The following is a 13,388-nucleotide window of genomic DNA, read 5'->3' as shown; positions in this document are numbered from 1 at the left end:
ATACTGATTCATGGCAACTGTAGGTTTCAGAAATGTGTCTTTTGGTTAAAAAGTCAGTTTTTCACTTTGAAGTGTTCCCTTAACAACTAGGAAGCTGCATTATACAACTAGCACACAGCCTATCCCTATGATTAGAATAACTTGAAAAACGAGGGGAATGCCTGTTAATCTGATACTAAGCAAAGCTCATGCAAGTCTTACTCCTTCACAAACTTGATATGGAGCTCTCTGTTATATTACAGAGAATTTGTTTTATTAGTGTCCTAGGAATAGGACTTAACTTGCCTTACCTTCCTATCAGCTGAAATACCTCCTTAATCCTTTCTGTCTTTTCAGTGACCTCCTCCCTGCAGTGTGTTTTAAAACTAAGGAGAAAAGGGTTGAGATTCCAGTTCCAGAGAGCTCCACCATGGTGACAATAACCACGAACAGCATTTCTGGAACTGCTTTTGCTACCAAAGAATTTGAAATTCACAGAAAAGACATCTGTAAGTATCAGGTTTTATGGGTGTACCTAGGGCTTTTATACTATGATTAACAGTGCTCCAGAAGTCTATGTGGTTGCAGTTTTCTTTGGCACTGTTCCTGTATGTAAAATGTTGACATGCTGAGTCCATATGAATCTACCATACATAACAGGTTGTTTTTTCTCCCGCTTCAGGGGAAAGAAAACCCCTGTTACGCATAGGTCATAGCAGAGAAATCAAGAGCACAATGTGAGGAGGAAAATTAAGTACAACACTGTTATATCCCCGTAATCACTCTTTGGCTTTTTTTTTTTTCCTAATTGTAAATTAGGAAGGATTTGTAAACAAGTTCCTAATCAGCGTACTGAGGTAGCTGCATGGGGCATAAAGTGCATTTGGTCAGACTTGGCTTGGGAAAGGTAGAATGAACTTCCTAATGCCTGTTCTCCCATTGTAAAAGCTGAATAGCTATAGAATGAAGTAGTTTATTCCTGCAGTTTCACAAAATTTTTTTTTCACTGTCCTGCATGACATCCTTGTCTCTAAACTGAAGAGACATGGATTTGATGGACGGACCACTTGGTGGATAAGGAATTGGCTGGATGGCTGCACTCAAAGAGCTGTGGTCAATGGCATGATGTCCAGGTGGAGACTGGTGACGAGTGGCGTTCCTCAGTGGTCGGTATTGGGACCAGCCCTGTTTAATATCTTTGTTGGTGACGATGGGATTGAGTGCACCCCCAGCAAGTTCACCAACGACACCAGGCTGTGTAGTGCAGTCGACATGCTGGAGGGAAGGAATGCCATCCAGAGGGACCTTGACAGGCTGGAGAGGTGGGCCCGTGCAAACCTCATGAAGTTCAACAAGGTCCTGCACGTGGGTTGGGGCAATCCCAAGTACAAATACAGGCTGGGCAGAGAATGGATTGACAGCAGCCCAGAGGAGAAGGACTTGGGAGTGATGGTGGACGAGACACTCAACATGAGATGGCAATGTGTGCTTGCAGCCGAGACAACCAACTACATCCTGGACTGCATCAAAAGAAGTGTGGCTGTCAGGTCGAGGGAGGTGATTGCCTCCCTTTAGTCCACTCTCATGAGACCCCCTCCTTGAGTACTGCGTCCAGTTCTAGAGCCCCCAACGTAAGAAGGATGTGGACCTGTTGGAGAAGGTCCAAAGGAGGGCCACACAAATAAGAGGGCTGGAGCATGTCTCCTATGAGGCCAGGCTGAGAGAGTTGGGGATGTTGAACCTGGAGAAGAGAAGGCTCCAGGGAGATCTTATAGCGGTCTTCCAGTACCTAAATAGGGCTTATAGGAAGGATGGGGAGAAATTCTTTATCAGGGCCTGTTGTGATAGGACAAGGGGTAATGGTCTTAAACAGAGGGAAGTAGATTCACACTGGACGTAAGGAAAAATATTTTTACAATGTGGGTGGTGGAACACTGGAGCAGATTGCTCAGAGAGGTCACGGATGCCCCATCCCTGGAAACATTCAAGGCTAGGTTGAACAGAGCTCTGAGCAACCTGATCTGGTTGGAGATGTTGCTTTTCCTTGCAGGGGGGTTGGACAAGATAACCTTTAAAGGTCCCTTCCAACCCAAACTGTTCTATGATTCTGTGATTCAAAGTTATATCATGTGTCACTCCTGGCAGCATGATGTTTTTTTTTAATATATGCCCAACTTACCCAAATGTTCAAATGTATATGAAACTGAGCAAATACATTTATGCTTGGAAGGTAGGCTGGAGTCATAGATAAATTAGACTTTTTCCCAATTCCTTCCTCCCAAAGGAGGAAGCTGTAAGCTGAAGATAGCATTGACACCATCTGCCACGCTTGCTCGTAATTTGGTCTTTGGTTTTGGTTTGCCTGCTTATTCCTTTAGTGCAGTCAAAATCTAAAGTCAGTCGCACTTCTTATCTGTGGCTCAGTTTTCTCTCTAGTTAAGAATAACTCAAGAACTTTAACAAAACATAGATCAAAAATATGTGGGCAACAGAGTGACTTCTCCAGCATTTTGCTGACTCCAGGCAGGATGAGTCTCTGAGGTTCATCATACGTTATCCCAGGTAGTATGTTCACTGTCCTGAACACTTCACAGGCTCTCAGAGCCTTGGCCAGGACTGAAGTTGAATAAATCACACATTTTAAAAACAGGATTTGTCCTGCACCAGGCCCAGTGAACTTCCGTAGCCCTTGTGCTACCAGAATCCCTACCTACTTCTCAGACTCTTGCTTCACCACCACCATAGAAGAGATGCGTCTGTTTAATCTCACTATCCTGTCCCTATCACCATGTCGTGCCTTTAATATTTCTTCTAGCTTTCTTCTGGATCCTCTTCAGAGCCTCATGTAAGGTGCTTCCATCCTGTGCTTCTGCTGTCCTTTCTCTCTACTCTCACTTTTGTTTCAAATGTCCTCTTCCCCCCTTCCTGTCTCCAAAACCCACTTTTTCCTTTGGGGAATTTTCCGTCATCCTCCCTAGATGTGTTCTCATGTACACTTCAAAGACTGTCACTATGTTTTCTTTATCTCTGTGGCACTGAATAAAGGTTGTGAAAGACAGAATGTCTTCCTTACTGTGCATTGGGAAGGTCATATTCATGATCAGTTACTCCCACATCTACATGCTGAGATGTTAAAAGAAAATAGTACCTGGTGCCTTATCAGCACCTGAGCTTTCCTGGGAACTTTCACACTCAAGTAATGACAGACCCCATCTTGTTCTAATTAGAGAGGTTGAGTTACACGTCGGTATGGCCACGAGCCAGTTCAGAGCAGAGACATGTGGCTGTTAAACATCTGTAGGGCTGGTGTTGCTGACTAATGACTTGAATATAGCTTCTCCCCCCCTCCCCCCCCTTTCTTTTTTTAAAGCGTTTGTTCCTCTCACTCCACGTATTCTTAGTTTAACGCCTGAGTTTTCAACTTCCACATTAACTGTGAAGTGGAGTGTTAATGGATCAGTCTTCCCATATGGACTGGATACCTTTTGGCAGATTGAGATACTCCGTAAAGAAGCAATGGAAAAAGTTGCACAGGTAAGTCCTTTCCTTCCTTTAAGAAAAATACATATACAGTTTTTGCCCTTGGTAGTATTCAGGGAGGTCATTTGAAGAAAGATGAGAATAATGAAGATTACAGAGCTTTGCAGAACGTGAGTGTAGTCATGCTTCTGGAAGGTAACTTCTTCTTAAGTTTCAAAGTGTGAGGACGCTGGCTACTATACTGTCAGTACTTATTCATAATCACAGCTTTTTAAAAAAAAAAATCTAGTACAGGGGTTTGTTTTGTTTTTTAAATTAAAACCTTCTTATGAATTTGGCAGATATTTTACACCATTATCTCTGCTTTACTTCCCCAACATGGTCCCAAGTCTTGGTAGTCTTTGTATGTTCAGTTTGCGGTGGTTTTTTTTTGTTTTTTTTTTGTTTGTTTGTTTTTTTTTTTTCCAACCACCGTTATTCCAGGCCGATTTGTAGCTCTGTTCTATAATCTTTAGGAATGGAGAAAAGATAAAATGTGCGGCCTGGGACTAGTATTAGAAGAGTTTCATTCTGGAAAAGTTGAAATATTTTCCTGCTTGTGAGAGGCCCAGGATACTGGGATGCAGTATATACCTTTTGAAATGCTTGGTGAGCTTCCTGCTGTCCTTCAAATGTCTATCCTCTGGTATTTCTGGCTGGTGGGCTGTTAAAAAGCTTAGGCTTTTGTCCAAGTAAATTCACAACACAGCTGAAAGTTCGGTGGGACGCTCCAACCATCTATCAGGATTTTATTATTTACTTCACTTAATTTGCCATTCTGTTGACACCTGAGAGATTATATGTTAGTAATAACAGCTTGTGTTCATAAACTCTCTGTTTTCTTTGGGGGGGAAAAACTTGTAGGTAACTTACTATTCAAAACCGACTCATGAAGACATCATTCTTTCTTGGAACTGGACATCAGATATGCCTTTGGAGTGTACTTCGCACTATGTGAAGATTCGTTGTTATATTAATGTAACACAGTTTGCTGGCCCCAAGGACTGGAGTGACTGGAGCCCAGTAGAAAAGGTCCCTGGTATGTTTGTTCCCTTGCCACCGCATGGACTTTGATTCCTTTATGAAAAGTAAGCCAAAATCAGAGGAGAAACATTAGGCAGTGATGGGCTGCTGCTTTGGGAGTGTTTTGGTTAGTGAAATAATGCAGTTATTTGTTAATGAAACCTGGTAAACATTGATTTGTATGTATTGGGGTGCTCCTCAGTCACATTTTACCTGATCATAGAATGGTGTGGGTTGGAAGGGGCCTTTAAGGGTCATCTAGTCCAACCTCCCTGCAAGAAGCAGAGACACCTCCAAACAGATCTAACCTGGCCTTGAATGTTTCCAGGGATGCGGCATCCACCACCTCTCTGGGCAACCTGTTCCAGTGTCTCACCACCCTCATTGTAAAAAATATTTTTTTCCTTCTATCTAGTCTGAATCTACCTCCTTCTGTTTAAAAACCATTACCCCTAGTCCTTTCACAACAGGCTCTGCTAAAGAGTTTCTCCCTGTCTCTTTTATGAGCCCCCTCTAAATATTGAGGGGCACCATGTTTTAAGTATTGATCAGCACCATGTTTATAGCAATTTGTTCATAGGTGTTTGTTTGTTTGTTTTTGTTTTCTGTTCTTCCTTCTCTGCTAGGAAAAGATACTGAACCCAATGGGAGTGGGGTGTTTCCTCAGGACACTGTGGTGGCAGTAGGTTCAGATGTGACCATTTGCTGTGTCCATGAAGAAGGACAGGAGATACAACGGATGACTTACGGATCAGAAGTATACCCAATGATACATCTGAGCAATCGGAGCAGTGCAATCAGGGTGCTAAATGCCAGTGCTTCAGATACCAGTGGGACAAATGTATTGTGCATGCTGCTGCCCGAAGACATGCATGGAACTGTCTTGTTTGTAGGATGTATGTATAATTATGCATACTAACCTTAGGAAAATCAAAATAATTTTGAGACTCCTAGTTTTCTGCTAGGAAACAAATACTATTGTGGCTTTTTTTTCCCCTGGCCTTTGGTTTTGAGGATGAACTGTGATTGTACTTGTTTGATTTCACTGTGGAAACTCCAGCCCATGGAGCAGAGACCAAGGCTGGGAGGATGAGGATGTACCCATGTAAGCCCTCTTCTCTTAGAATTTGGCCCAGTGCTTCCCTCCTTCATGTCTTTTTCTAAGGCATTTCTTCATAATCTGGAATACTTCGTAGTTTATTGCCATATGAAGATTCATACCCAGTCTCTATCACTTTAGTTTACATCTGTTGTACTTTGATCCATGAGCATGTGAGAGTAAGAGCAAGAATTATAAGTGAAAACATTCATTTACCAACCAATCAAATAAAGACAATAAAACAGTTAGACTTGCCACAACAACAAATGCTCATCCAGGGCAGTAGCTCCCAGGGAGCTAATTACAACAAAGGAACCCAGCTGACAGTTCCTCTTTCCTGGAAAATCTTCTGAACGTTCTGTTAGCATTTTCTTTAAAGATACTGAATCGCTGTGTATCTTCTCTGTGTAACCATGCCAACCTCCGAAATCTTTTCCAGATACAGGTACTGCTTAAACTAAACTAGAGAAAATAGCTGGTTCTTCTTCCCCATAGCTGATCACTTCACAGCTTTGTGAAGTTGTACCTACAGGGGTTCTGAGAGTTATCATCTTCCAGTAGATGACCATTAGAATCCTGTTCCCCATTGCAAAAAACTCTTTGAGCTTAGTGTCCTTGCAATTGAGGGAAAGGAGAGGAGAGACTGGACTCGTTTTGAAAGTGTCTTCCCATGTGTGATAGCAGATGCAAAACAGAATGCAACCTTTTATGACTTCTCAGTGAGATGCCATTTTTATATTATTTGTGCAAGATTTGCTTTTGTGGGAGAATCTTCCAAGTAGTAAGTCAGTGGTTCAGGACGAAGGCTGTGATAATCCCATAGGCTTTTCCCATACAGTGGTTTTTGGAGAGCAGGGATGTGGCGAAGTCTGTTTCCTGCCAGTGTTTCTTCTTTTGGTACCTGCTTAGTGGGAAGGCAGGGGACTTGTCATGATGCTCTTGCTGATGAGAGACATTTGAGGAAGAAAAGGCAGAGGAAATGAATGTGTATGCACACAACCTTGGTTAAGCCTAGATCTGGCAAAATAAGTTCTTTTTGGGCCACTGCTTATAACCTGAACTCAGCCTGTCACTCTTGCTTCTTGTGTTAGTGCCCTTTCTCTAGCACAGCTATGTGGATCTTACTGTCCTACCTCTTGCAGAAAAGTGTATGAGACTTGAAATAACTGCTCTGCTTAGTCTCATGTTAGCACGGTTGCCCTCTCTGTAGGAGCACTGTCCATTTTCTCCAGGAGCAGCTCTAGTATGGGAGCAAAGAACAAGCTTTAAAAGAAAAAGACGGGCACTCCCAAAGCAACAGTGAAGATGACAAGTCATTTAGAGTTTGCTTTAACTTTCAAATTCAGTGTGGAATTTATGCTAAAGGGAATGTCTCCTTGACATGACTTGCTTGGAGAATTCAAAGCAGTGGTGGGGCTAGCACATAAGAAAATGTGACGCACAGCCAACAGCGTTCCTACATTGCTCAGCTAAACTGATGCTTGGAATTTTGGGAAAGTCTTGGCAGAGTTTCAGTGAAACACTTCCAGGTCAGAGCCTGGAGCTTGTGAACATATTTGCATGTGATTTACCAGATTACCCACCCACTTAGAAGCTTGGAGTCAAGTGTTAGTCAGATGGAGCTGATAATAATTATCCATCTGTTTTATTGGGATTTTTGTAAAGCATATTAGTTATATGGTTGGAGCGTGAATATTACCATATATTTGTGAGGCACACAATCTAGACCCAGAAAAAACAAATCGTGATGCTTTCAGGAAGCTAGTGGCCCAACTGTCAAATGGCAAAACATCGACTAACTGTTTTGGTTTCCTTTCCTGCTACAGATGCCCCTGATATTCCCCAAAACCTCAGCTGTGAAACGTCCAACTTCCTGATAATAAAATGCACCTGGAAACCGGGTAGACCCAGTGGACTATACGGAAAACGAAAAACAAAGTATAGTTTATTTGAAAGGTAAAACAATGCAGCACTAAAAGGAGTGAAAGGATAGAACGGGAATATATCCATTACTGCCTGTGGTGTACTGCACCACATTTAAATGAGAGAGTCTCCATTTTTTAGAGACTAAAATACTCGTCAAGAGTTTGTCAAAGTTGAAACTAAACTAAACTTGGAGAACCCTTATCTAGCTCTGCAAAATTCCAGAGGGAATTAAGGATGGCTTTTCCCAAAGACTTAGGCCATTATGAACTTATGAGAAAATAAAGGCTTAATGTGTCAGGCTGCTGTCAACATGTAGATAAGACCAATATTAAAATACAGGGAAATGGTAGGAGTCATTCACTAATTTTTAATTTTTTTTTTATATGTGACCTCTGTCAGATAGTCTGTCAGACATTTGCCAAGCTTCTGCTATGCAGGATGACAGAAACTCACTGAGGAACTATTGTAAGACAGCCCAAATGCTACTGGGGAAAATAGCAATAAGCCTGCATCCATTCTCTTTCCAGCATTAAGAAGTAGGTAGTGTAGAGCAGGCAAAGTGAGTGTTACCTGGAAAACTTTGAAAGGGACAAATAACACTGACGACATACACAGAAAGAAGTGAAGACTCGTGCCCCACTAGTTTTTTTACATCATAGGCCACATAAAGCCCTAAAGTGAAGAATCGTTGTTTTGGAATAGTACTTGCAAATGGAATTCCTTGGTGGTTATGATTAGAAGTTAGTGAGGAGTTAACAAAACTCGCATGGCAAGGAGGCTCCTCTGTAATGCCAAAGGAGCAGTCAGGGAAAGAAGCCAGGGGAGGCCTGAGTCACACAAACTGATGGGAAATGGAGTCTCATGGTGGCCTCGAAGCAACTTGGAGGCAATGGGGATTAAGTTACAGTCACAGATGTCGTCCAGGATGCTAGTGCTAAAAAAATGATTGGGTAGTGTGCAAAGAGGTGGACAAAACAGATCCGGTAACTGAAGGAAAGGAGCTCCAGTCACTGGCTGCCCGTATTCAGCTTATAAACGAAGATGTAGTTCAGACTTGTTTCGCACAGCCCAGAGCTGTGAGATTAATGTGATGGGTTTCAGGGTAAATATTCTCACCCTGTGCTCAACCCACACTGAGCTATTGAAATAGAAAGTATGGAGTGGAGAGAGCTCACAGCTCAGCTAGAACACAATGAAAATGCCCGAAGGAAGAAATTAAACTTGTGTTACTGCGTGAGAGGTTTACACAGATTGTAATTAAAGCAACTTCTATATATGTATGTACTTACATCTTTACTCCCTAAAGATGTAACTCTGGTCTTGGCTGTTGCCAGACTGCCTCTCCTGCTTTTGATTTAAAAACTGCTGGGACCCAAGGATGTAACAAGCCTTAGTTTAGATTTGGCAGGGCTGATAGTGTGTGTGAAATGTGTGTCACATCTCCCTAGTTCAGAAAGCCATTAAGAACATTTTTTTAAATGCAAATGTATGCTGATCTGAACAAAGATACTTTAAATCAGCATCTTAGTTGTGACTTGTGAGGTGGTTTTACAGGACCTACCTGTTTTCCAGGCTTTTGGGAAGTGAGAGAATGGAAATGTTGTGCTAGTGGAAGAGGAGAGTTTCATGTGAGAACAGGGCAAGTCATGACTGATGCCACTTTAACCTGTGTTGTGATGTTAGATATGCCTCTGCCGTCAGATCATTCTTTAAGCCACGTGTCAGTGAACCCATTGTTCTTTACTGTGTTTTCAGTCTAGACTTCTGACTGTTGCTAGAAATTCTCTTATTTAAAAATTAAGTTGTCCACCCCTGCCTCTTTTTACTTTGTAGAATATCTGGTAAAAATGTTTCATGTGAAGTCAATGAAATGAACAAAGAGAGTGTCTGTGGCTTTCCAGTACTGGCTGATCAAAAAATCTACGATTTCATACTAGGTGTCTCAAATCCTATTGGGCAGACAGAGTCATCGCTTTTGGTTGATTTAACTCAAAGAGGTAAGACTTAAAAATTACAAAGGCAAAAAGATATGTATACACATGCTAACCCTTTGTTTGATTTGGGTTTGAAGAACTCTGACATGGTATACTTGTCATTATTTTGTTTTATTGTCATCAGTATTTTGCCATGTTCAATAATTTGAACTTGAAAATAAAACAGCTTAGGACGCGTCCCGAGGGAACAATTAGGTGTAAAGGGAGATGCCGGTTCTCAACAACGCTACCAGATCGGGTAAACTGCTGTGTGGGTAAATGTGATCTAATAATTAGCTAGCTGCTGTTTATGTATTACTTCATGTTCTGTTATGTAACAATAATTAAAATTTAGGTGTAAATTTATGAACTGTGAGTGACCCTGATTTCAGTGTCGGCTTATAGGGCAAGGTATAATACAGGTTTACAACAGCAGGATCTGGAGCATGAATCAGTAGCACTAATAGGTAAATGGTAATAGCAGGAGCATTAACTGCTATTGGTAATAGCTGTGATCATCTGCTGGTTTGATTTGTAGAAAGAAATTACTACTTTAATTAGACCTTCAGTTTAAACAAGGAAAGGGAGAAGATGACTACCTTTCTAGGGCTGTCTTCCTTGTCCTTTTCCATCTGCCTCCACAACCACAGCTGAGGATTCAGGGGTTCCTAATAGTTACGGCATTCTGCCATTCCCTCTGAAAAACAAATTCAAAATTGAAGATGGTGTGGGTTTTTTTGTTTGTTTTGATTTGGTTTGTTTTTTTTTTTTTGTCCATGTTCCAGTTCAACTAGCCTGAGATTGGAATTGTCAGAGTGAATTGTCAGGTCCTAAAAAAAGCGTAATTTGTTTCTGTTAATTGTAAACTGGGCTGGTTTGCACCTAGTCTGTATGACGGCTATTTCCTATTGGTTACCTTTCCTTTCTTTCCCTCACTGTCCACTTAATTCCCAACGTAGAGTACATATGTCCTTGAAGGTAACTGAATTGATTGCAATAGTAGAGATGTTATAGGTACGAATAGTAGTACTGCATATTATTGAAAAAATCCATGAAGGGAGATTTGGGGAGGGAGAGGTCATTCAGGAGTCCTATTCCATCCTACTCTACAGATTTTAAGTTGTAACTTACAAAGTTCCCAGAAGGTGAGCAAAGCTGAGTGAATTTCATCCATCACTGTAGTCCTCTGAAATAGCTTGTGTTTCACTCTTTTAATAAAATCAATAGGAGGGGAAGTGTTTTTTTTCTGTGTCTCCAGCTTCTTATCACACATGCTAGTATGCTCAGCCTTAAGTAAATCTGTTACGATGTTTGATAGCCGAGAAGAGCCTCAGGAATGAGACTGCTTGCAGGTGTCTTCCCAGCACCAGCTGTCCTAGTTGCTAATCGGATAACTTATTTATCCTTCTGATTCTCTTTGATCTTCTAAAGATTTTTCTGAGCTACAGTGAATTTTTTTTCTTAGAACTGAGGTTTTTCTCTTTATTTTTTAAGTTCATCCAAAAGCTCCAGAAAAGTTAACTGTTTCTGGGAGCAGCTCCACAAGTGTCCATCTGCGTTGGTTTATAAACGGCAGCTTCGTGGGTATCAGACTTCTGTGTCAAACTGAAATTAGCAGTGGTCACTCTGAGCGAAAACTGGTAAGTGTTGCTTTTAACGTTGGGATTTTTTTTGGCTCAAGTATTGATCTTTTCCACTGAACTAGTTGCATTTCAAATTCTTTCCTCTCCAAGAGCTTCATTCTGATCATCTTATTAAATTATTAACATAGTAATAACTAGAAGTTCATCTGGTAAAATCAGAAAAAGTTCTGATCTCCATTATTGCCTGCTTTCTTTTTTTCTTTGGCTGGTTTTAAACAATTTAGAGGAAATTGATATTACCATATTATTTGGTACTTGGAGAGGTGCATAGTGCTTTATGCTAAGCCTTTAGATCACAGTCCTTCTGCCATGTCCTTCCTAGTGCAAACTGTATTAACATATGCTTCTTCCAGGATGTGCTGTGGCCCTACAGACTTCCACAGTGTTTTTTTCAGTTTGCCTCTTGCAGTCTGTAGTTTAATTTCTTTTTAATGTTTTTTTTTTTCCCCTCAGAGAACTGTTCATTTGTTTGCTGTCAGCAGTTGATATGCATGTGGCTGTGATAGGGAACTGCTAAACCTCCTTGTATGTCAGTGATGTTGAGTCAGGAAAAGGAAGGATTCTTCCACTGGGCTCCTCAGTAGGTATCTCCAGTGAAGACCTCCACAGCCGGAGAGAAGGTGGTATTTCTGGGTGGGATTCAGATTTTCCAGCATTCAGGCTTCCAGCTGCCGCCCAGCTTTAGTGCTCTGCATCACTGACTGGAGCCGCGTATTTACTCTGCTGACTGTCAGAGGGAGCTTAGGATACTAATTTAGCCACCAGCATCAGATACTGAGTGTAGATGGTGGGAGAATATCCTCTTCTTCCGTATTGCCTGACTAAGTGTAGGGTCATCTGTGTCCCTGGAGAAGCCTAATGGCAGAACTGTGTCTTGGGTTGGCCTGAGTTTTACTCACGAATTCTGTGCTTGTGTGTTCAGATGGAGTATCTCTGACCAGCTTGGGTAGACACATAGTGTATCACCAGGTCTTGGTGCACAGAGTCTGAATCTGTAATTTGAGCACATTAACCTCAGAGGCTGCTTTTTTACAACTCGTTTGATATTTAGCAGGAGTGTTCTGTTACCCACTGTATTTAGTTTCCTGTTGTGCACAGCTGTTGGGCACAGCTTGAATAAAGTCGCTCAAGCCACAGAACTGATGCAGCTCAGACTGAAGATAATCACATACATTGCCTCTAAAATGGAGTGGTAGTTAATGCATTATCTATAAGAGTATTTTTTAAATACTTTCAGAGCACCTAATGATTGTGGAAGCCTTAAGCTTTTATATTTTCTCTATAATGACATGTGCTAAGTAGTACCCAGAGATTAGGTACTGCAAAGAAAGTTATGGATATCTTTGGAATTACCAGCAGAAGGAACTAGCTTTTAGCTTTACATAACAGTTCTGGCAGGTGAGCTGTGCCGGATTTTGGTGCTTAATCTGATATACCATCATCCACAGTTGTCTGTATTTCTCTGCTCCCAACAGTTACTATGTCTGGAGCAGTCAGCAGGGGAAACAAACACCCCAAAGTCACTGTTTCTCTGCACCTATGTATATTCTATGATTCTATATCAGAACCCTAAGCTACAGGTATTTTGAAGCACAGCAGACAGCTTGGTAGAAGCTTTTACAGCCTGGTTATGTTGTCTCTGGTTGCTTAATAAAAAACCTCCAAGAGTTCCCTGTAATAAACAAAAGTAGCTGTGAAATTGTTATGGGGTTTTACATGGCATTTTGAGGATGTTTTCAGAAGCTTTTTCATCCGTATGAGAGGTTGTTGGCTTTTTAAAAATATTTTTCAAGTTGTCATTTGGATTTAGAAATGCACAATTAGTTGCAGCTTCAAGTCACTCGGAGTCCAGTTTTTGGCAGCTGTGATGCACATGTGTTATAATTAGATTCAGTAAAAAATATTCCCAGGCTTAGGGTTTCTTTGAGTAGTTATGAAACTGAAATACTCTGTAACCTCTCACCATTTTAAGAACAACAGGAGAGACTAGTCCTGTACTAACAGCTGTGAACAGAGATCGCCTAGGTAAGACTTAGATAGTATCTTTTTAAGGAAAAAGGACTGCCTAGGAAGAAGACTACGTGATAAGCATCCTGCTCAGATGCTTCTGTGCATGTGTCTTAAGAAAAAAGGCCTTTGTCCACTCAGTGTGATGTGCACATGCACAGTGGAAGTGCAGGTTCTCAAATCCAGAAGTGAGATCCTGGCCTGCCTCATGTGAGCAGA

The 13,388-nt window shown here is 41.4% G+C and overlaps 1 protein-coding gene across 4 annotated transcripts in view; it reads left to right on the top strand.

The window, feature by feature from the left end:
• The window catches only part of LIFR (LIF receptor subunit alpha), a 51,468-nt gene that overhangs the window by 23,417 nt on the left and 14,663 nt on the right, over nucleotides 1–13,388 (top strand). For all 4 annotated transcript variants that reach the window (XM_086770821.1, XM_086770824.1, XM_086770823.1 and 1 more), the window contains 7 exons: nucleotides 337–488; nucleotides 3,350–3,513; nucleotides 4,363–4,537; nucleotides 5,148–5,417; nucleotides 7,447–7,576; nucleotides 9,380–9,543; nucleotides 11,014–11,159. In XM_086770821.1, the coding sequence (XP_086626947.1) occupies nucleotides 337–488; nucleotides 3,350–3,513; nucleotides 4,363–4,537; nucleotides 5,148–5,417; nucleotides 7,447–7,576; nucleotides 9,380–9,543; nucleotides 11,014–11,159 (1,201 nt within the window). The remainder of the gene's footprint in view (nucleotides 1–336; nucleotides 489–3,349; nucleotides 3,514–4,362; nucleotides 4,538–5,147; nucleotides 5,418–7,446; nucleotides 7,577–9,379; nucleotides 9,544–11,013; nucleotides 11,160–13,388) is intronic.

The sequence above is a fragment of the Chlamydotis macqueenii genome, chromosome Z, assembly GCF_036417535.1.
Source record: "Chlamydotis macqueenii isolate bChlMac1 chromosome Z, bChlMac1.mat, whole genome shotgun sequence".
Lineage (NCBI taxonomy): Eukaryota > Metazoa > Chordata > Aves > Otidiformes > Otididae > Chlamydotis > Chlamydotis macqueenii.
This window is presented reverse-complemented; position numbering and strand designations above follow the sequence as displayed.